The 22,316-nt window shown below is 42.4% G+C and overlaps 1 protein-coding gene across 1 annotated transcript; it reads left to right on the plus strand.

Annotated features, from left to right (window-relative positions):
• Positions 1-4,286: 4,286 nt before the first annotated feature.
• Positions 4,287-22,106, plus strand: LOC146188666 (dermonecrotic toxin SPH-like). Its single transcript, XM_084605102.1, has 5 exons — positions 4,287-4,494; positions 6,740-6,871; positions 9,778-9,903; positions 16,899-17,139; positions 21,823-22,106. Exons 1-5 carry the CDS (start codon positions 4,299-4,301, stop codon positions 21,959-21,961), a joined length of 834 nt encoding a protein of 277 aa, XP_084461228.1. The 5' UTR covers positions 4,287-4,298; the 3' UTR covers positions 21,962-22,106.
• Positions 22,107-22,316: the final 210 nt, after the last annotated feature.

A 22,316-nucleotide genomic window follows, 5' to 3' on the forward strand; every position in this document is an offset into this window, starting at 1 on the left:
TGTATAGTCAAATCAGAAATCACCTTTTAATAAGATTACAGGCCTCAAGGCAGATGCGCCCAACTATATTCACAATAGACTCTCTGGGAATGCTGTAGTATTCACCAATATTTAAGGCAGTTAAACGGCCGTACACAGAACAGTTCTTTCTTTCTCTTTTACTCCATCATAACAATTACTCCTGCAACTAATAATATTAGCAGGAAGGTAAACCTCGATTGCTATTTTTAAATAAGGCTTCGTTCTGTATTGCGCACTGTGCATAATGAATGGGGATGGAAAAGAAGCAAGAGAAACCTTTGTTTTGTATTTAGGCGCGCAAATTACAATGTCTAAGAATATTTTTTGTGAGTGAACAGAGCTACGTCCCGTCTTGCCTTTGCCTCGCACAGTTCATAAGCCGACCCCCATATAGTCGCTGTGTTACTTTATATTTATGGCTGCTTATCTCGGCACTCTTTTGATATCTGCCGTCATCATTGTCTATTCATTATGAAGCAGCGCACTAGGGAAACACACAGACAGGAAGAAGGGTGAAGCGCCTAACTTAAAACTAATTTTGTTCAGAAGCGCGTCGCAATAAATACAAAACAATTCAACGTAACAAACACAAACAAGGTCGGATAAGATACTTACTTCCAAGTATCCTTACACATGGGTTACCGTCACACATCAAGGAATTGCAGCTCCTTTATCAGATAACAGAACTGACGGTTTGCTGACAAATGACGTCCCTTCATTAGCTATTGCCATCGTCTCGATAATGTTTCTTGTTATTTTGCATTTACGTTTTGTCAGAATTCTCCAACCGGACAATTCTGGCTTGCACGTAGGGATTTGCATGCATAAAGTTGTGCAGTACGAAGAATAAATGAAGGATACTAACTCTACAACTTTATCACAGCAGTTCTGTAAAGGTCCCGTATCATGGTATTATGAAATAGGACACACAAAATTCTTCCCAAGATTAAAATCCTTGAGAATGTTCATTATAATATTACTACGTAAAAAAAAAAAAGAAAGTAGGATCCCGTAATATTTCAGACTTTATTTTACATAAGCCAAAACAAAACTGCCTGCTGCAAAAGCTCTTGGGCTCTTAACGCACTTTATAATCCATCCTTAAAACGTGTTATTGAGCAACGCTTCCTAATCCCGCAGAGTTAATTTCTGCCGCAACTTGTGAATAAGCGGATCAATTCTAGGGATTAATTACCAAATATTTATCAATTTATATATTTGTACGCCGAGGTGACTACAGGTTATGCGCATATCACTGCAAAAAAACAGCATTGCAGCCACCGTCGTCGCCACCTTATTCGGGATGAATGCCTAATGTTCGGTTTGGTTAGGTTTATGGGGTTTAACGTCCCAGAGAGACTCGACGCCGTTGTGGAAAGCTTCGGAAACTTCGACCACTTAGGGTTTTTTAACGTGCACTGACATCGCAAGGCACACGGGCGCCTTGCTTTTCGCCTCATGGAAAAGGGGCCGCCGCGACCGGGATACGATCCCGCCTCCTCGGGCGCAGCCGTCGAGATCCCTAACCACTCCAACGCCGCGGTGAGGCTGAATGCCTAAGGAGAACAGAACATCGCCAGCATGTAGGCAATGGTGTGTAGTATGCTTGTTTACAGTAGGCGACACTTATCTTCTGTGAAAAGAAGGTGCATAGCGTCCGTAACTGTGTCTCCCCGCCAAATCTTTCGGCCCGGGCGCCGTGTGCATAGGCCTGTAGCTCATTTCTTTCCGTGCTGTAACTTCGACCGGCGCTAGAGGTGCTGGCGCCATTTCAACGCGTGTGCGATATAGGCCCCGGTCAGCAAAAATCCGCGTTCGGAGGCCGTCGACCAGCGTTGGCACTGTGAGCGAAAATTAGCAATCGTGGCACTGGCACGTGGTAGCTGCCAGTTGGCATAACCGAGCATTCACTGGACGTAGTATTGCCTGACATTTCGTTTGGCAGGGCCTGCCAATTCGAGAATCTCATTTCATATCGGAGGCTGATATGAGAATCAACCTGTCAGGACCGCTGCATTCAAGTTACCCCTTGGCCACGCAGGCTATGTTGACACAGCTTGCTTAAAGCGGGCTACCACGCTAGCTGGAAACATAAGCTATCAAGTCGTAACCTTAAAGGCTGAGTTTAAGTGTCCCTCACCGTTTGCTAAAGCGCCTTGCAATGATAGTCGGGCGCAGCCGATTTTGGTATATTCCGAATAAATATTTTATTTTTTGCTTTTTCTGGCTTTCGATGTTTAAACCTCTCAGTTGAGTTAGAAATTTGCCTTGAAATGGCAGATGTTTACAATACACCACCGTTTTAGATGGAGCTAATAGGTACATTCGAGGCTTCTATTCTGCTGAGAAGGAAGATAGCTATGTTTAGACACCATAAATTGCACTCCACTGAAGCAAATATTTTTCACCACAATACAGAAAGCAAAGCTAGTTAACGCTCGACCGTAACGGGTGAATAAAGGAAGCGTTATAACACTTCAGTTATAGCGTTATACGCGTTATAACGGAAACGTTATAAGCCCTAAGCAGCGTGATTGTTGAGGTCCGCAGACCAACCATACGCAAAGACGTACGAGGACTCCACTTGAGCAAAACAAATTTTTTTTGTTACTGACTCTTCTCACAGTCCAGGACTTCCTATCTTCAACGTAGCTTTAGAGACAGCCTTAAGTTCTCGCGCCATTTTGTGCTCAATATACCTATCTGAGCGCACCTGGAACAAATAAAGCTACCATATATAGCTGAAGTATTATGGCAGTTATCATTGTCACTATCATTAGCACCTACGTCATACACGTTCGTTCCAGTTGCGCGCACGATGAGTTTCTAGGGCAGTGATACCGCCTGCCAATGTAACTTTCCTTTCTTTTAAGTTAATTCGCCACAGTGAGTAATCTCCCCTCTGAAGCAAAAGCGCAACCCAAGACTTCAGAAATATTGTCCGTATTTCTTTCGAATTCCAACGCTGGTGTCTACCTCAGTCATAATCTAAAATTATCGAAATATTGGTATGCCTATGCATTGATCGTTATTCATCATAATAGTGATTTTGATATTGTCAGCCCTCTCACATCACATTTTAATGTTATCTTCCTTTCAGGATACTTTCATTACTAGGTCTCTTGTTGGTGAGGACCTTAAGAAAGACCCCACCGTGGTTGTGCAGTGGATAGGTTGCTCGATTACTGTGGCCAAGGACGCGGGATCGAACCTCGGCCACGGTGGCCGCTTTTCGATGGAGGCGAAAAGCAAGGCGCCTGTGTGATATTCGATATCATTGCACGATAAAAAACCGCAGGAGTTCGAAATTTATGTAGGCCCCAATACGGCATCTCTCTTAGCCTGAGTTGCTTTGGGAGCGTTAAACCCCATAAACCAAACAACCTTGGCAATGATGCTCATTATTTCACGACATATTAGGTAATGTAAACGCAGTGGCTGAATCGGGCAAAGATGTTCTTCAATTATTTCACATCGGCTTTCACAGAGGTAGTAGAATATGCTCACTAAAAAGGCTAGGAGCAACGCAGTGCTTAGAGCGGTAGTAATTGAGTGCAGAAGGTGTCAGTTATAATTTGGAGAGAGCAATTCTGCATTTGAGCTATGACGCGACAGAGTTAAATGTCTTCTGCCCAACCCTCTTTCGTGTGCGCGCAGCCTTTAATCAATAATCTCTTAATTTGTGCGTTTGTTACCCCATACATGCTCTACAGCATACAACCGTAAGCTACTACATTACGTCAAATATCCCCAGACATAGATAAAAAGTGCCCCGTTAACCAATTCATATCACCATCCCTGCGCAACCAGTGTGGAGTGTCTGACTAGGAACCCAAGGATCGCGAAATGTTAGATTTTCATCTCACCCTCCATCGTCAAATGCACTCCTCACACAAGCTGGCAATCAATCAATGCCAGACCATGTCACCTGCCATGTACACAAATTCAGAGGCAAGCCCGTTGTCAGCGCACGTTGACAATGCCGATGCCAAGGCGGCATCTTCTACACGAATGGGCTTTTATGCTGTGGCATTCATTGAGTTAGCCCAATCTTGCAACTTCTGAGACGTAATAGCAGCCATGGGCAGGCCTCATTTTCCACAAGCACGTGAAAGGTATATAGAAGCACACTAGCGTAAAGAAAATGTGAAATGAATAGCGTTCACTCAAAGCTAAACAATAAAAGCACATGAATTGCATGGTTAGTCGAAATATTATTATCACTTCCCTTTCAGACATCGGCGGCTGTGCAGCGACCAATTTTTGTGGTCGGCAACATGGCCAACACCGCAACAGACGTAGAGCGCCTCCTAACAGATGGAGCAAACGCACTTGAAGTGGACGTACGGTTCAGTCAAGACGGAACTGCGGTTCGCGTCTACCACGGTTTTCCTTGCGACTGCTGGCGCAACTGCGAAGGCGAGACGTCGTTCGCGGAATACTTGGAGTACATAAGAGGCATCGCAAGCGTCGGTAAGGGCACCAGTTCAACAACAATGATTTCCAGAATAGAACGAATTAGCTATTCCTTTTGTGTTTGTACTTTAATTGTTCTTAGGAATCTACACTGAGCTATCTTTTGAGGAACCTGAGTGAAAGTCATGTCAGGACGTATCGTTTCCGCCAATAATAATCAGGAGCCGTGTTCTCGAAGATTCATAATTCATTTTATATTTTGGAACCACATTGTTCAGGATTACATTCGTTCCCCTGCGCTTTTTTCCAATGTTGTTCGGTGAAGTAGCCGCCGCCTTCAGTCGATGGCGGGAAGTGACATGATCACAGGATGGTTGGCGGCCGCAAGTCACCGTTGGCCGTATGTCGCAGCCAATTGCGATCAGGCCCGTGCGGCGAGTATCATACTGAAATTTATATCCAGTAAAGTAAGAACTGATTTCTCCCAATAGCCAACGGTTGCATTCGCTTAATTCTATACTGTCACACTGAATGATGCCAGACACACACAAACAAGTGAGGAATATATTGAAGCGAGCGAAAGCTTCACTACGCCATGTATCAGCCCAGGAAAACCTGCCGGAAACTTGACGCTCAAAAAGGGGGTGCGATTTTGATCTCATTAAGCGTAGGTGTCTACCCAAAAGTATACTGCTGCGCCTTCTTTTCTTCAAAACCTAAAACAAGAAAAAAGTATTACAAAAATCCCGCGTTTAAAAGGCGGTATTACGGCAGCTATCGCGACTAATCCCAAAGTGAAGCTTAATCTGCATTCCCCGAATACAAACCGTGAAACCATGCATAACCATGCCTAACAATTATTTCCCTCGTATCACTAGCTTTAAGCCATGCTTGAGCCCCCACAATTTGCATCGCGACCTCAGTACTGCAGGAGTCTTAAACAACACGATCCACGGAATCGATTTCAGAACTTATTCAGCAATACATAATTGGGCAGCTGCCTTTACGAGTTCATTGAACGATAGAATGGCAGCGATGCAAATGACGTAGTACTGTTAGGAAGACACAACACAGCGCTAATCTTGTGTCCTCCCTTTGGTGTCACGTCATTTGTGCTGCAGTCATGGATAACAGGGCTAGTTCTGACCTACACACTAGGTTACAGCGTGGTGCTAGAAACACGGAGGTCGTAGGCTCGTTCCCTAAGTAGGCCGGGCCCATATGCCTCGCCGCGCTGGTGCAGAGGTAAGCGTACTACGACTACAAAGTCTTGAAGGACACGAGTATCATCCCGGAAGTGGTGGCCCTGTTTCGACGGGGTTGGAACGTAAAAAGCGCCAATGTGCAGTGTGATGCCAATGCACATTAAAGACCCCCGGTGGTCAAAATCATCAGTTGCCCTCCGCTATTTCATCTTTCTCAGCATTAGTCAATTTGGACCTTTAAACGCAATAACTCTTAATACAAACTAGCCCACCCATGCCGTTTTGCTATCGTACAGCAGGCAGGACTTTCGCAGGTGATTAGCAAAGCACTTTAATAAAGCACAGCTTAAAGTAAGCCTTTTTTAAATCCATGCTAAGGCAGAATTCTTCTTTTTAGAATATTCTTTTAGGTGACCTCCGTTTAAAAACACAATGTATCCTTACTCTATTAGTGTGTCCGCTATTGATATTTATGTTACGCTCGGTTAGTATCGGAACCTGACTGCAATTAATGTTATCCGTGTTGTTCTTAAGTATGAAAACCTCACAACTTTGTGAAGCTTTGTCAGCATATTATTCGAGTAAATTTGCCATACTAAGGCATGCAGTATGTTATACTTACTTATCGCGTGCACTTTGTATTTAAGGCCATGTAGTAGAGCAGATACAGACCGAAGACTAAGACGGGAAAGAAAAGGAAAATCACCATGATACGAACAAAACTCTATTAAGTTACCAATATCAGGATCTCCCAATGCTAGGTGCAACGCTTTTACAAATACCATAGGAAAGTGCGCACAAAGAAAAAAAACTAAAATCTTCCGAAGGCTCCCTAGCCACGAATGAGCTTAAATGGCGGCCGAAAAAAGATCCTTGAAGTTAGATTCTTAGATCCAGTTCTACGAGTTAGTCCTTCGCATAAAGTTTTTCTTACACATATTATTACATGCTAGAAAACTGTTTCTAAATAAGCACTATACCTTTGTGGTTGTGTTTGTCTCTTGCTCTACGCGCTAATGCGGTTCAGCTGGGAAGAGTGAGCTATATTGCTTTTAATTAATGCTGCATCTTATTTCGTTTCCGTTTACCATTCGTAGATGGCGGAAAGTACCAGAATAAGTTGGGCTTGCTCTATTTAGACTTAAAGGCACAGGACATTTCACAAGCCAACTATGATCAGGCAGGCATCAATGTCGTCAATAACCTCGTTCAACATCTTTGGAGAAATGGTAAGATATTGCCCGTTTAAACTGATCTGCCAGACAGTACTAAAAGCAAGACATGCCGTGTTTCAAAATAATATTTCAGCATAATGGTATTTGTAACCTGTACGAAAGTTGTAATCCTACCCTTATTTTTAGATTATCTTTAAAACTCTTATACACTTCGTCAGAAGTATTTACACGCGCCACATATTATTCACTAAATTATGTCATTTGCCTAACAGTTATCACTGATAAGAAGAGTGAAAACTAATGAAGCAAGAAAAGTATTTAACGTAAGATTTAAACGAACACAACGCGCAGTATATACACTTTGAGCAAAACCACATAATACCACGCGGCCAATAACCCAGGTGTCAGAAATGGCGAAGATAAAAAAATGGAAAGAACGAATTTTGAGAGACACCTAAAAATGCTACTTGGAACAATTACAAAACGAACAAAAGAAATACGTAGACACTTCCTTGATTAAGTGCGGTCCTCAAAGTAGCGTTCTGGAATATAAGTGTTAATGGTAAATAGATCACATCTCTCACAATGGCGTGCCACATTCCATTTGATGGAGACAGGCAATGGCTGCTTTAACACTGATGAGAAAAATTGACGAATGTGAAAGCGTGAAGCTGCATCAAAAACATTTTAAGCGCTGGTACACAGCAGCGTGTTCCTCGTCAGTGCTGGGAGCAGAAAAAAAAAAGAAAGTGAATATACAACGCTGTTCCTTTAAATGCTAATGAAAGGAAGTGTTATGCTTTCGCCACCTACTCCTACTGAAATTGAAACTATAATAATGAAACTAAAATTAATGCTGCAGCTGGAGATGATGGACTTAAAGCATTGCCACTAAAATACACTGCACCTATCATAGGCCCAGTACTTTCACATATCATTAATGCGATGTTTCAGTCTGGCGATTATCCTGAAGAATTAAAAATTGCCAAAGTTACCCCAGTGAATAAAGGAAGTAATTTGTTAGACATAAATAACTACCGGCCGATTTCAGTCCTTTGAATTTTTTCGAAGGTATTTGAAAAAGCTCTGAACAATCGACTCGTGTCCTTTTTTGAAAAGCATCACATCATTACCTCAGCCCCATTACGGGTTCCAAAAGAATAAAAAATGGCTCTGATACATATTAAAGAAAAGATTGTGGAAAATATTGAAAACAAACTTTTCAAGCATTCGTTCACTATACAGCACAAAATTTATTAAAAAAGCTTGATATGGTATGGCGTACTAGGAAAAGCACTGAATTTGATTAAACGTTGCCTTCGTGAGCGCTGTCACTATGTTGACATTACTGGCAGTTGACATTACTGGCAGCAATCCAGCAAAATGCCAATTCTTTATAGTGCGTCCCATGGATCCATTTTAGGCCTTTTTTATTTCTGGTATATATCAATGACGTGACCTCAATCACTGGCTTTACCGGTATAGTTTTATATGCAGATGAAACCAATGCCTTCTTCCCTGGACCAAGTAAAGCAAGCTTGGAAAAGGCTGCAAATGAATACCTTCTTAAATTGTCATGGGGGCTTCTAAATAATAAACTGAATCTAAATGCAAGTAAAACAAAGTGCATGATATTCAAGCCCTTCAATAGGCGAGACTACACAACTATAAATATAACCTATGATGGAGCTCTGATAAACAGGTAAAAAAAAAACAAAAGTTTTTGGGCGTCTGGTTCAGCGAAGAGTTGTCATTGACTACGCATGTTAATAAACTAAAAGTCGATTCAGCGCTAGTATCTGGGAGCATCTATATAATTAGAAACCTTATACCCACTTCCCTAAAACAGGTATATTATTACTCTAGGCAAAGTTATGGAATATTAGTTTGGGGAACGACGACAGCCTATAACTATAATAAATTAATGCTCGAGCAAAAAAAGGTTGTACGCTTCTGTGAGACCTACAGAAGCGATAGACGCAACTTACGAACCGCGTCACGTTTCATTAAATACAACTCACTAAAAACAAACCAAGTCTATTACTTTAAATTACTGCAGTGGATCCATCAAAACAAACCGCCTATCCCCTTAGGAGAACGTAGCAGTGTATATCCGATCCGCGATCCTAAAAGGAGAGTGCCAATGATACGAACTAATTATGGTCGCCAAACATTATTTTTTCACCCTACCAAACTATTGAACAACTCTGCCATGCACATTGATTTGAAGAAATCATTTACTGTTTTTAAACATGAATGCGGACGCTTCTTATTTACGTTTGCAATTTCACACACGCCTCAATTATGTGTGTTAATTAGTTATTAGTAGTGCCTTATTAAACATCCTTTCGTGAATCATGCAGTCAAAAACGAAATCAGGAGGCGCTGCACGGCTTTCAACGTAGCCGAATAATGCAGTCTTTAATGAAGAAGGAACATTTTCCCTCATTTTATTTTATTTTCAGCTACATAAGGAAAACATCGCGATGAGGCAGGCCTGCAAGACATAATTCTACATCCAAATTACAAGAAAGTCCTTACTTTTCGAAACGATTCGCATTTACTTTTTATTGTTTTTTTTTTTCAAAATAATATAGACAGAAGTGTAGAGAGCAAACATGTGGCCAACCTTTTTTTTTTATTTTATAACTAGCAACGACGCGGGACAGGAATATGCGCGAACCCTTTAAATTCCTTTAGACTAGGAACATACATAGCTTTTGTATGTTTTGGGGAAAACAAGGTTGTTGTGCACACCACCTTGTTGCTTTTGCAGGGCATCATTCAGACGTTGCACTACAAAACCCATAGGCACAGTAAATGCACTCCTCCATCACAGTGGAGCCATATCCTGCACATCTATAGAAAACAGTTCAATGGCCATATTCTAAGCTAGAGAATGTTCGTTACCATGTAGACACATAGCAACTTACGTGCCTTTTATTGTTCTTTCCGAACAGTTTCCGTATTTAACGCCGTAAACGTGTTGATCTATGTCAACGGCGTTGCCTACGAGGATGTCTTCAAGGGAGCACTGGAAACCATTGCCGCACTACCGAATTCAAGTGACTGGAAGCAACGTGTTGGTGAGTCCACAGACTGAGTTATCAATGTTGGCAACGGGAATGCAATGTCTTGTAGTTTCAAAGCGAATATACCGTTTCATGGCCACACACAAATCCTCCTTCTATAATAGTAAAAATAATAATAAGTTTATTTCACCACCACAAAGTACATGGTGCCAGGGTGCCTACAGCAAAAACTGCTTCTTGGGCAGCTTTACAAAGCCACAGGCACTCAGCCGCTGAATTTGGCAGCAAAAGTAGTACATCATATTAAAACAAAGACAGTACATGTATCACGAAAAACTGCATAAACACACGACAAGTACTTCTCGCAAAAACAATAACATAACCGCATACATGATTATTCGCATCCGAAATAAAATCACCGCGTAGAATACATATTCTTTGATACTGACAACCTGCCGTCGACTTCTTAAATAAGACTCTACAAGAAATCATGCGTGACCTCGAAAATCGTACCTATAAAGCTTTCGGATTAGTATTTTTATTTATTTATTTATTTATTTATTTATTTATTTATTTATTTATTTATTTATTTATTATTTATTTATTTATTTATTTATTTATTTATTTATTTATTTATTTATTTATTTATTTATTTATTTATTTATTTATTTATTTATTTATTTATTTATTTATTTATTTATTTATTTATTTATTTATTTATTTATTTATTTATACAATACTGACTGCAGGCCATAAAAAGGCCCTGGCAGGAACGGGGCACAATCGAGCATCGTTATACACACCTATGTACAGTACATTTTTCCGTGGAAACAAGAGAGCAGAAGGAAAGAACAAGAACACGTTTTGGTATATTACAAAAAATAGACGTTATTGCTTCAAAAATTGTTGAATTGCGGAGAGGACATTTGGACCTTCAAACACATGCGAAGGCAATCCATTCCACTCGGTTAAAGTCCTTGGGAAAAATGAATATTTGAATTGGTTTGTGCGGGCAAATACAGGAGTTAGTTTATGAGGATGATGACGCCTCGTAACTCTGAACAATGAGGGTTGAAAATACAACGAAGGATTCATACGGAGCGTGCGATAATAGATGTTGAAGAGCAATTTTATTCTTGCTAGCCTTCTCCGAGATGCTAATGATTCGATTTCATTTATTCTTATCAAATGTGATGGTGAATCATGTCTGCGGAAGCGGTTATATATGAAGCGTACTGCTGATCTTTGTACTTACTCTAACTTATTAATATCCTGCTTTGTATAAGGATCCCAGACTTCGCAGGCATATTCTAGCTTGGAACGGACTAAACAATTGTATGCTAGACGCTTTACATCGGAGGTGCAGTGCTTGAGCCTATGTCTCAGTTGGCCTAGTTTGCGACGGGCAGATGAGCAGATGTTCTGAATATGGGACCAGTTCAAGTGATTGTTAATTGTAACTCCTAAATATTTGAAGCTGTCGGTGTATCGGTAAGAATGGTACGATTTTTTGTTCGTGATGCGCATGAACACGGTTTTGTTGAGTAATTCATAATTCAACTAATAAACCGCTTTTATAAACTCTATGAGTGGGCCACTGCCTATTTTATTTTGATTCAGTTGGTTTGATACATATTCTTTCTGATCTATTAGCGCATGGCTGGTAGAACAGTGTTTACGAAATCCCTATTGTGAATCGGTTGTTTTTATTTTATCGGTACCTCAAAGACCCAGATATGGGACATTACATGAGAGGTGGGCTTGTGTGCGGCGATAAATGGTGACAGGCTAGTGTTATGCATGGCTATGACGAGCAAGCTTCCTCGACAGCACCCTTGAAGCCTACAGGATCACCTACGAGTGCCAGATGGTTGGGAAGGCCATTCCAGTCGTAAGCGGTGCGCACGAAGAATGACTCATGAAACGTAGTTGTGCGGGAACGTGGTGGAATGGCGCTGTTAGGATGGCTTGTGCGAGGTGTTTGAGGCACTGGTTAGATAAGTTGACTGTCACGAGGTGATGCACTAAAAATCATATGATAAAGGCAGTGGCATGAATTTCGGCGATGAGAAGTGAGAGTAGGAAATTGCAACTGAGATTTTATGGTGGTGATGCTGGAAGTGTACGGGTAGTTACGAGTGACACCACTTTGAACAGATTCGAGAGCTTTAGTAAGGTTAGAATGGTGTGGATTGAAGATCACACTGGCATATTCGATTTGAGGTCGCTCAAGTATTTTGTAAGCTAGTAGTTTTACACAGGAAGGTGCCATTGTCAGAATATGGCGGAGGTATCCAACAGTTCAATTAGACAAATTAATTGCGTGATTTAGGTGGCAAGATGATGTCAAAGTATTAGTGAGGTGAACGCCAAGGTATTTAAACGAATTGGTTGAAACAATAGTATTATTGTTAATTTTGTAGGTAAGGCGAATGTAGTTTCGGCGGTGGTGGAAAGAAATCAGTAAAGTTTTAGAAGTATTCATTGACATCAGCCATGTAGCGCACTAATGTTGTGTGCGAATTAGATCATTCTGGAGGGCAGAAGCGTTGGACGAGTTAGTTATAGGGCGATAAAGTACACAGTCGTCAGAAAAAAGGCGTATGGGAGAAGTTACTGATGAAGGAAGATTGTTAATGTAAATTAGAAAAAGTAAGGGGCCAAAGACAGTGCCTTGGAGCACACCTGAAAAAACATGTGAAAAGGTAGAGGACTGGGTATTGCCAAAGACAAACTGTATGCAGTCGGTTAAAAACCTTGGGTTCAGTTAAAAACTAATGGATCAAGGTTTAATCGACACAGTTTAAGCAGAAAGCGGGAGTGATGTACATTGTCAAATGCTTTCTCGAAATCTAGAAGTATGGAATCAGTAGGCATGTTGCGATCAAGATTAGAATGAATGTCATCAAGGAAGCGAACGCGTTGGGTTTCACATTAATATCCTTTATAAAATCCGTGCTGGTTTGGGTGAAAGTAGTCAACAGATGGCAGAAAGGAAGCGACATGGGAGTAAATGACGTGTTCTATGATTTTAGAGCACACATAAATTATTGAAATTGGTTGGTAATTACCTCGGGATGATCGGTCACCTTTTTTGAAGACTGGAATGACCTTCCCAATACGCCAGTCAAGAGAGAAGGAGCCGGAATCAAACGACTGCTGAAAAATTATGGTCAAGATAAGGTTGCAAGCATATTTAGTGGTTTTTAAAACTTTGGAGTTGATTCCATTGGGGCCGGAGGAAGACGAACAATTTAGTGAGTCGATATTTTAACAATACCGTTTGGGTTGCCAATAATTCCTTCCATTGGCAGGAGCAAAAGAGGCGGGAAGTCGGGAAAGTCATGGGAGCATTCTTTAGTAAAAAGTGAGCAAAATGGGGCATTTAAGACATCGGTTACATCAGACAATGGTAAAGGTGAGCCGGAATAGTCGCAAAGCGAAACAGTATTAGTTGCACCACACTTAATTGTCTTCCAGAAGCGCTTAGGGTTTGTCTGCAGCATGGTAGGTAGAGTAGTAGAATAGAACTTGCACAAAACAATCTTAAGACTGTCTTAGCTAAGTCCAGACTTAACTGGAGTCTAAAGAATAGGCCACTAGCATGGCCGCTTAAGACTGGAGTCAAGACTGGGCTTCAGTCCTGACTTGAATAAGTCGCTTGTATGATTACGACTCTAGTGCTGTCTTGGTTAAGACACAAGGACGCTAGGTGTCTAAGTAGAGAAATTATGGAAATACAGGGATGCGCTGGCACTGTCCCTGCTGTAAGATGTACACATTCCGTCAATTTTGCCTTGTGTAAAATCCGTGCCATTGCTTTTTGCGGCTTAAGATTGTGTTACGAGGAAAAATTCCCCAAGTGGTTGCTGAGGCCGTTCTGGGAAGCCACTCTAGTGAACATGAACCCGACGCGTTCGACGTTCGGAACACGAGCCGTCTTAAATACGCTTGGTCTTTCTAAAGACACCATTTAAGTCTGGACTTAGCTCGGACTTTATCGTGCAAGCCGGCCCTGATGTTTAGTCTGGGTATCTATGCTGGAATACTGTTTCTCGATGGTGTGGTATTTGTTCCAAGCTAGTTCAGTTTTAATCGCTTTGGTACCCTAGCGAAAAACTGTATGAGTCACTATAACCTCATACAGATTTCTCATACTATGCTCATACAAATGTAATACAATCTCATATGTTTCTCATACGCTGAAATATATATGTATGAGATGATATCAGATTTGTACGAGTTTAGTATGAGTTCAGTATGAGAAGTGTGCATGAGGTTATTGTGACTAATAGGGGTTTTTCACGTGGGTAGACCGGAAAAGTCTTTTTTTTTTCTTTTCTATTAGGTGTTTTAGTGTCGCATTAAACCACGGGGAACATGTTCATTTTGCTATTGTAACAGTAGGAATGTAAAGCCCTATCAAACGTAATATTCCGGATTTAAAGAGCACCTAGTTAGATTCAGTGGAAAGCAGATGATAAGTAGAGGAAAAAGTATTATAAAAGGTAGCAAGATCACGATTAAAGCTTGCGTAGTCACCTTTGTCGTATAGAGTTAGTATCTTTTTAGACCTGGTGCTTTTTGAAAAGTTTGAAGATATTGTGGTGTGAACCCCGACGTGATCGCTAAGGGTATGAAAGGGGAGAGAAACCATCAGGGTAGGATGTCAGTACAAGATCAAGATTGCTAGATGAATGATCAGTCGTGCGCGTGGGTTCCGTAACAATTTGTTACAGTCCGAGGATAACACATGTGTTCAAAACGTTACTAGCGTCATTACTTTCTGTTAGATACAAGCTGTATTATTCCAACCTATTGACGGAAAATTAAAGTCGCCGAAGAGCAGAATAAGGGTACTGGTGTAGGCCAATCATATTGTAGTGAGTGCGTCATAGAAATGTGTTTTAAATGAACTCTCTATACCAGGTGGACGGTAACAGACACCTATAAGCACCTGAGGAAAGGAAGCATGGCAGCATATCCAAACCATTTCTAGTGGAGTTGTAATGTTCACGATTGAGCAATTGAGGACGCGCGTGGCTGCGATGAGCACACCGCCGCCGCGGCTGCCATCGGGCGTGTCTTTCCGGAATATTTGAAAATAAGATAGCTTGGGCAGGATTTCGATATCTAGAATGGAATAATTTAACCACGTTTTCGTTAGCAACACTATGTTTGGATGAAGAGTTGATTAAATTCCATAAGGCGTCACGTTTCGGTATTATGCTTCGAATGTTAGTGTGAAGGAAAGACAAATTGTTATTCTTACCCTGGCAATTACTAGCGGGTCCGAATAATAGTTTCTAAGGATTAAGCTTAAGCACTTTCTGAGATGCGTGATCCAAAATGTAAGTTATGTCGCAAAAAAACGAGTCTATCATAGCGAAGCTTGAAGGTCAAACAATTAGATTTGGCGAATTCAACTAGGCGTTTACGGGCTAGTCGAATGCAGGGGCGAAATTCTTCACTGACGGCGTAATGAGTTGATTTAAATTTACTGCATGTTGACAAAATTTGCTCCTTGTCTCTAAAATGGAAACATTTGAGAATTATAGGACGATTTGTTCTATTTTTGAAAGCACCTAGCCGATGTGCTCGTTCAATGTCCCGACTGTCAAGGGTCCCACTTAGCTTATACTAACAGAGGTCAGTTATCGGTTTCTCGGATTCACTCCACCTTTCGTTTTGCACATCCTTAAGCCCGTAAAACAGCAGTTGTTTCGCCGAGACCTATATTCAAGGTCATGAATGCGAACTGTCACTATGGACAGTTTCTCGGAGCAATTGACAGCAATATTTTGGACGTTATCGAATCGAGGACACAAATCACACAGAGTTTGGAAGTCGGACTCCATCTTCGTAAGCCTGGTGTTCAAATTTGCGAGTGTTCTCTCATTATAAGCAAGAGTAGATCTGATGGTGCTTTGTTGCTCAAGTATCTTTGACTGCTCGGTTTGTAAAGATTTAAGAGCAGCAAGAATATCACTAGAGGAATCGCTAGGACTGGGCGAGGGAGGGCCAGGATTCGTTTTCACGTCTCCAGAGAGCAATAATATTTTCATTAACATGCGCGAACAATAGCAAGCAATGGCTAGAAACTGCCGTGGGCCCAGCAGCACAATTAGAGCGTGGTAACAGGACAGCTTAGCCTAAATGCTATTTTGATTACGAACCTACGGAATGAAGAAGCGGAGACATCTCAGTCGGTCCATTCCAGGTTTGCTCCGAGCCGGCTCCGAGAGTTTCGATGCTTTGGTCAAGCATTATATTGCCGGATCCATACGAGGGGGTGTTGCCTGTCGGAGATACCGAGGCACCCTAGAAGATAACGATCACCGCAGCCACGGAAATGAAAGATGATATGATGCTGGCAGCATGTCTGCAGGCGTCGGCCAGGAAGCGCATCTGGTTGTCAATTAAGCATTAAATTGCAGCGGCTGATCCATGGTACACTGGAAGTGTGCAGAAGGAAGCACCAGCAGTGGGCTGGCAGTCAATGTTTCGCAGGCAGACAGCACCCCGAGGACAGCCAGTACCAGGGTGCAGCAAAAGGCGGTGAACTGCGGAATGAAGAAGCGGAGACATCTCAGTCGGTCCATTCCAGTTGTGCTGCCGAGCCCACTAATATGTGTTGTGCCTTTTCAAACTTCGCGAAGTGCCTGTGAATTAATTTTTCAAGGGGTTTCGAGAATACAGGAAGCTCTGCAACAGACCTGTAATTGCTTAGGTGATTTTTTCACCTTCCTTATATATCTGTTTCATAAATCCGAGACTTAGTTTATTCATCAGCTTCAAGACATTTCCTGCTCGACCGGTCCGATCCATTAATGTGGTACTGAGTCGAACTAGACGGGAAGGTGATGGGTGATGGATGTGGATATTTTAGATTGCAGGGTTAGGTGGTATATGAAAACTTTAATATGTATGAAAACTTTATTAGGAAAGCTGGGCTTTTGAGATATGTTTCAAAGGCGCAGGCAATCGCATTTTTTTCGTATGTATGATCTGTTTTGTCTACCCAGCATTACAGCATTTCTTTATTGCAGGGTTCGACTTCGGTCCATTCCTGTCCTTTAGCAGTGTGGAAAATGCGTTCGCTGACCTCAACATAACTGCCCACCGTTGGCAAGGGGACGGCGCCACCAACTGCATTATGGATATCACCGGAAGTCTGCTCATATCGAATATTGTCAGTTGCCGCGATGGCGGGGGCTGGAACTGTGACTACGTTGACAAAGCATACGTTTGGGATGTGGACAGCTCCAGCATTATTAAAAGGATGATCAAGTGAGTGTATTTTGAGTAAACGCAGTTTCAGGTATGAAGGAGTTACAAACGCAGGACGCGTAAAGGCACATTCGTATAGCTGACTTCACCTCATTGGGACACAGGGCTTGGTTCCGAGTCACAGAGAAGCTTGTAGCATTTATAAGCACATAAATGTTTTTAGAGATAGTTAGAGCTGCGCCGCTTTCCAACCGCCTCACTTCACAAGACAGAGGGAGAGAGAGAGAGCGGCTGCGCTCGGCTGCTCTGAATCCGTGCTCATTTAAGTTCCAACTTTAGCATCATGGTGGTGTGAAAAATCCACATGGCAGTGTGCGCTTGACGGTGTTGTAGTCGCGCTGGTAGGGGAGCCCTGCAATAAAGCGGCAGCGCATACACATTTCCGTTCACCTGAAGGCCGATGCCATTCCATCCTTCTACGTATCGTGCGCATTGTTTCCATGATATTTTTCTTGTGAAGCAGAGAGCTCTTGCCTGCGTTCTCTAGTCCAGGGTAGCGATGTGGTCACGACCAAGTATTCCTGACAAAACCACCTCTGTGTATCCTATTTAAAGTAGCCCATAGCCAGCTACCTTGTACGAATGGGAGCTAAATATTCTGAATAGATTTTCACTTGCCCATCATTGAAGCATTCCGCCAATACACACTTTCTTCTTGTTTTTGACTAGCATATGTCATTAATTTGAGTTCTCTCTCACACTATACTGCTACCTAGCTATTTTTCCGAAAAAAAAACATCAGTAAGAGATAATGGGCACAAGCAGCACGGCTATATTCATTGCAAGTAACTGACTGTCCATAAAGGAGAATGAACTTCTAGATGGGAAAAGACTAGCAGGAAGAATCTAATAGTGGCGTTTATTGATGAAAACATGACTTATGTTCTCACAAGGTGTCCTTAGCAGACACAGTAGACGGTTATTTAGAGCTATGGGTGAAGCCTTTGTACTGAATTAGATGTATTTATTTCTCCTGACGATGATGATGACTCGCTTTCTGAGCACTGAAGACCATTTGGTACATGAAAGCACCTGACACTCATTGACAAAGCTAACATAGTAGGTTGGCGTAAGCATATTTCTGCGCATTATGCGAGCTATATTTAGCATTGAAAGCTGCCATAACCTATGTCGGCACCTCAATAAATTTTTGATCCACTGTCCATGTTATGCACATTGACAGGGAAGACCGAAGGCTAGCGTTAGTTGCATCCATTGTGGCCTGAACCTAGGATGACACAACGGCTGTATTAAACTGGCCAAACTCTGCGAAGCCCATGTTTATGAAGTCGCCATTAAAATATTGAGGAGGCACTAATCTAGAATCGTGACATTGCATGATAACTCGGCGATTGCTCACTGATCTCCTTGCCAATAAGAAGGGTATGATAAGCAGGGGGACATCGCTTTGCATAATCACCACTGTTGTAAATGGAGCACATAATAGGAGATGCGGAAGACAGTGGTTGCGAAAGCCTGGGCGAAAACGGTTTACCCTACTTTACATGCAGACTGGCGCCTTTAACCAATTATATACCTTTTAAATATAGCTAATCATGCTTATGTGGATTACATTTGGTTTCGGGAGAGAGCAGTAACCGGACCCTATGCCGGAAACAGGTGGCGCGGCGCGTGGATGAAAACCGTTAAAAATACGGAAGCAGAAAAGTAGCAATTGAAATATATCAGCTTGAGGAAAATCGCAAATGTATAGACATAACGTGATTGTTCTTGTTTAGTTAAGGGGAATCTTCCTTGTCTAGTTGGATCGAGCTCCAAAAAGCGATGGTCTAAAATCTAGAAAAGGTTGGTTATCAGATTCTCTCGAGTGAACGCGGCGCAATTCGTGCCCTATAGTTCAGGGGCTCACAAACGTTTTTGCCTAAAGGAACGTCAGCAGCCATAAATGTGCACAAGGGAAGAACACATGCCCCACCTTTCTGGTTTAATTCGGTTCTCAGAAACAGCACAACTCATGAGCCTTAAAGGAAGGCTCGCCATAGCAGATTACCGGCCCCTACCCTAAGCATCTGAGGCGCCTGTACACATGGATTTCACCGGACGGTCTGTACAGGAATCAGATCGATTATATTATTTGCCGGCAGAGATGGAGAAGCGCTATACAAGCAGTAAAAACAAGGCCTGGGGCCGATTGTGGCACCGATCATCAGCTTCTTGTTGCCAAAATTAAGCTTCGATTGAGGAAAACGCAGAAAACTAGAAGGCCTTTCAGGTATGATCTGGATCAGATTCCATTAGAATATGCTGTGGAAGTGAGCAATCGATTTCAAGAATTAGATCTAGAAGACAAAGAGCCCGAAGAGATGTGGACTGATGTTCGTGATATAATACAAGAAGTTGCTACTAAGGTAGTTCCAAAGCAAAAGAAATGCAAAAAAGCAAACTGGTTATCTGAAGAGGCTTTGCAAATAGCTGAGGAAAGGAGAATGGCAAAAGGTATGGGGGAAAGAGAAAGATACAAGGTTCTCAATGCGGATTTTCAGAAAATAGCAAGGAGAGATAAGAATGCCTTCTTGAACGTACAGTGTCAAGCAGTTGAGGACAACAGCCAATTAAGGAACACAAGAGCTCTGTATAAGACAATCAAAGATATCAAAGGAAGCTTCTTTGCTAAGCTGGGCGTGGTAAAGGACAAACGAGGCAAGGACCTCACTGAAGCCTCAGAGATAAAGAAGAGGTGGCAGGAATACACAAAGAACTGTACAAGAAGGAATCGGATGTGCAAACCCAACATAGGACGGTTGTGATTACTGATCTCGAGCCGGGCATCCTGAAGAGTGAAGTTGAATGGGCCTTAGCCAGCCTTGCTAAGAACAAAGCTAGCGGAATTGATGGTATTCCAGCTGAGTTGCTTCAAAACCTCAACCACGACGCTGTTAACACACTGCATACATTATGTCAAAAGATTTGGACAACCTTGCAGTGGCCACAGGATTGGAGGAGGTCAGTTTACATCCCCATTCCAAAGAAAGGCAGTGCCAAAGATTGTTCCAACTACCGCACGATCGCGCTTATTTCCCATGCTAGCAAGGTGATGTTAAAAATCCTGCAAGGTAGGCTGCAGCAGTATGTGGATCGGGAGCTTCCGGACGTGCAAGCTGGGTTTCGCAAGGGCAGAGGAACTAGAGACCAAATTGCCAACCTTCGCTGGATCATGGAAAAAGCAAGAGAGTTCCAGAAACCCATTTACTTCTGCTTTATTGATTATGCGAAAGCGTTTGACTGCGTAGATCACAGCAGATTGTGGCAAGCTCTCCAAGAGATGGGAGTTCCAATTCACCTCATCTGTCTCCTCAGGAACCTTTATGAAGGGCAAGAGGCCACAGTCAGAACTGGGCATGGTCTTACTGATTGGTTTCCGATTGAGAAAGGGGTGAGGCAAGGCTGCATACTGTCGCCCTGCCTATTTAACCTATATGCAGAGTGCATCATGAGGAAGGCCGGTCTGGACGAGTCTTCAGCTGGAGTGAAGATCGCTGGAAAACGCATCAACAACCTTAGATATGCGGATGATACCACTTTAATGGCAGAAAGTGAATTGGATCTCAAGAGACTTCTGATGCGCGTACAAGAAGAGAGTGAGAAGTTTGGGCTTAAACTGAACATTAAAAAGACGAAGATCATGGCGTCTTGCCCTATCAAGTCCTGGAGCATCAATGGACAAGAAGTGGAAGCTGTGACAGATTTTCTGTTCTTGGGCGCCAAGATTACCTCGGAAGGAGACTGCAGCCATGAAATTAGGAGACGCCTGCTTCTGGGAAAGAGAGCAATGGTTAGCCTTGACCGCCTAGTAAAGAGCAGAGACATTAGTCTGTCAACCAAGATCCGTATAACCCGTGCTATGGTCTTTCCAGTTGTGATGTATGGATGCGAGAGTTGGACTGTGAAAAAGGCTGACCGCCGAAGAATTGACGCGTTTGAATTGTGGTGCTGGCGAAGACTCTTAAGAGTTCCTTGGACTGCCAGAAGATCAAATCAGTCGATATTGTCGACCATAAACCCTGACTGCTCATTGGAGGGTCAAATTCTAAAGTTAAAGCTCAGCTACTTTGGTCATCTGATGAGAAGAGAGGAGTCGCTGGAGAAAGATTTGATGTTGGGAAAGGTTGAGGGTCGCCGGAGAAGGGGTAGGCAGCGAACGCGATGGTTAGATGGCATTCTCGAGGCATTGCAGATGAAGCTATGTGATGTTAAGAAGATAGTGAGAGACCGGAAAGCGTGGCGTGACATGGTCCATAGGGTCACGAAGAGTCGGACACGACTGAACGCCTGAACTGACCCTAAGCATCTAGTGCTCTTGATTGAGACAATACAGACCGTTTCTAAAAGGTTTACCAGCGTCTGAAAGAAAGACAAAGCGCTTAGATTATAGTATAGCGCTGCACCATGACGACAAACCAACATTTCTCGTTTCCATTGCCACCCTTCGCGCTTTCGACAGTTAATTTAGGAAGCGTGTTTCTGATGTTCAATAAAAAACGCCGCATTATGATCCCTTCACTATAAACTTTAAAAACCGACAGTCTTAACGGATTTGCTATAATCAGGAATTGAGAAAACCTTTCTTATAAAACTCTTTTTAGCAAGCCTATATCCTTGCTGTCTCATAAAATTGAATTTCAATTTGCGTAAACTATCATATGCTTCTTGTCGCTTTTCCAGAGCTGGCAGCGATGCAGTAATCACAAACAAGCCTGCCACCGTGCTTCAGGTATTGAAGCAGTCTGACGTTGCCGCCGTGGCTAGAATTGCTGGCCCGCAAGACAGCCCATGGACTCGCGTTATCATAAAATCCCAGTGAAGCTGGCGAATAGCGTCCTGGGTTCTGATGCCTTCCTCTTATGCTGTGTATCTTATCCACATATTAGAGATGTGAAACTTGCAGCAGAAATTGAGATCGGTCACTTATACTGAACTGGCCGAAAGTTCGTCCATTTCCTTTTACTGCACGCGCGTGAAATTCTGCAAATATCAGCCAAGTTGCACAACAATATCTATTTCACCGCCTCCGGCCGCACGTTTTCAATTATGCAAAATGCCGCATTTAATGTTTAGTATTTCTGATGAATCTAGGCGCAGTGGTCTCATTTGCCAAAAATTTGACTTGCACAGCACATGAATATTTCGAGATTTTCTTACGGCCTAATATGACAAGC

This window comes from Amblyomma maculatum, chromosome 5, assembly GCF_055883805.1.
Source record: "Amblyomma maculatum isolate TAMU_Amacu chromosome 5, ASM5588380v1, whole genome shotgun sequence".
NCBI lineage: Eukaryota > Metazoa > Arthropoda > Arachnida > Ixodida > Ixodidae > Amblyomma > Amblyomma maculatum.

Bases quoted from the DNA above. Each gene is read 5' to 3' on its own strand.
- LOC146188666 (XM_084605102.1), top strand. From the start codon at position 4,299: ATGGCCAACACCGCAACAGACGTAGAGCGCCTCCTAACAGATGGAGCA. The intron at 4,495-6,739 runs GTAAGGGCACCA...TACCATTCGTAG, and splicing joins AAGAGGCATCGCAAGCGTCG to ATGGCGGAAAGTACCAGAAT. The intron at 6,872-9,777 runs GTAAGATATTGC...CTTTCCGAACAG, and splicing joins TCAACATCTTTGGAGAAATG to TTTCCGTATTTAACGCCGTA.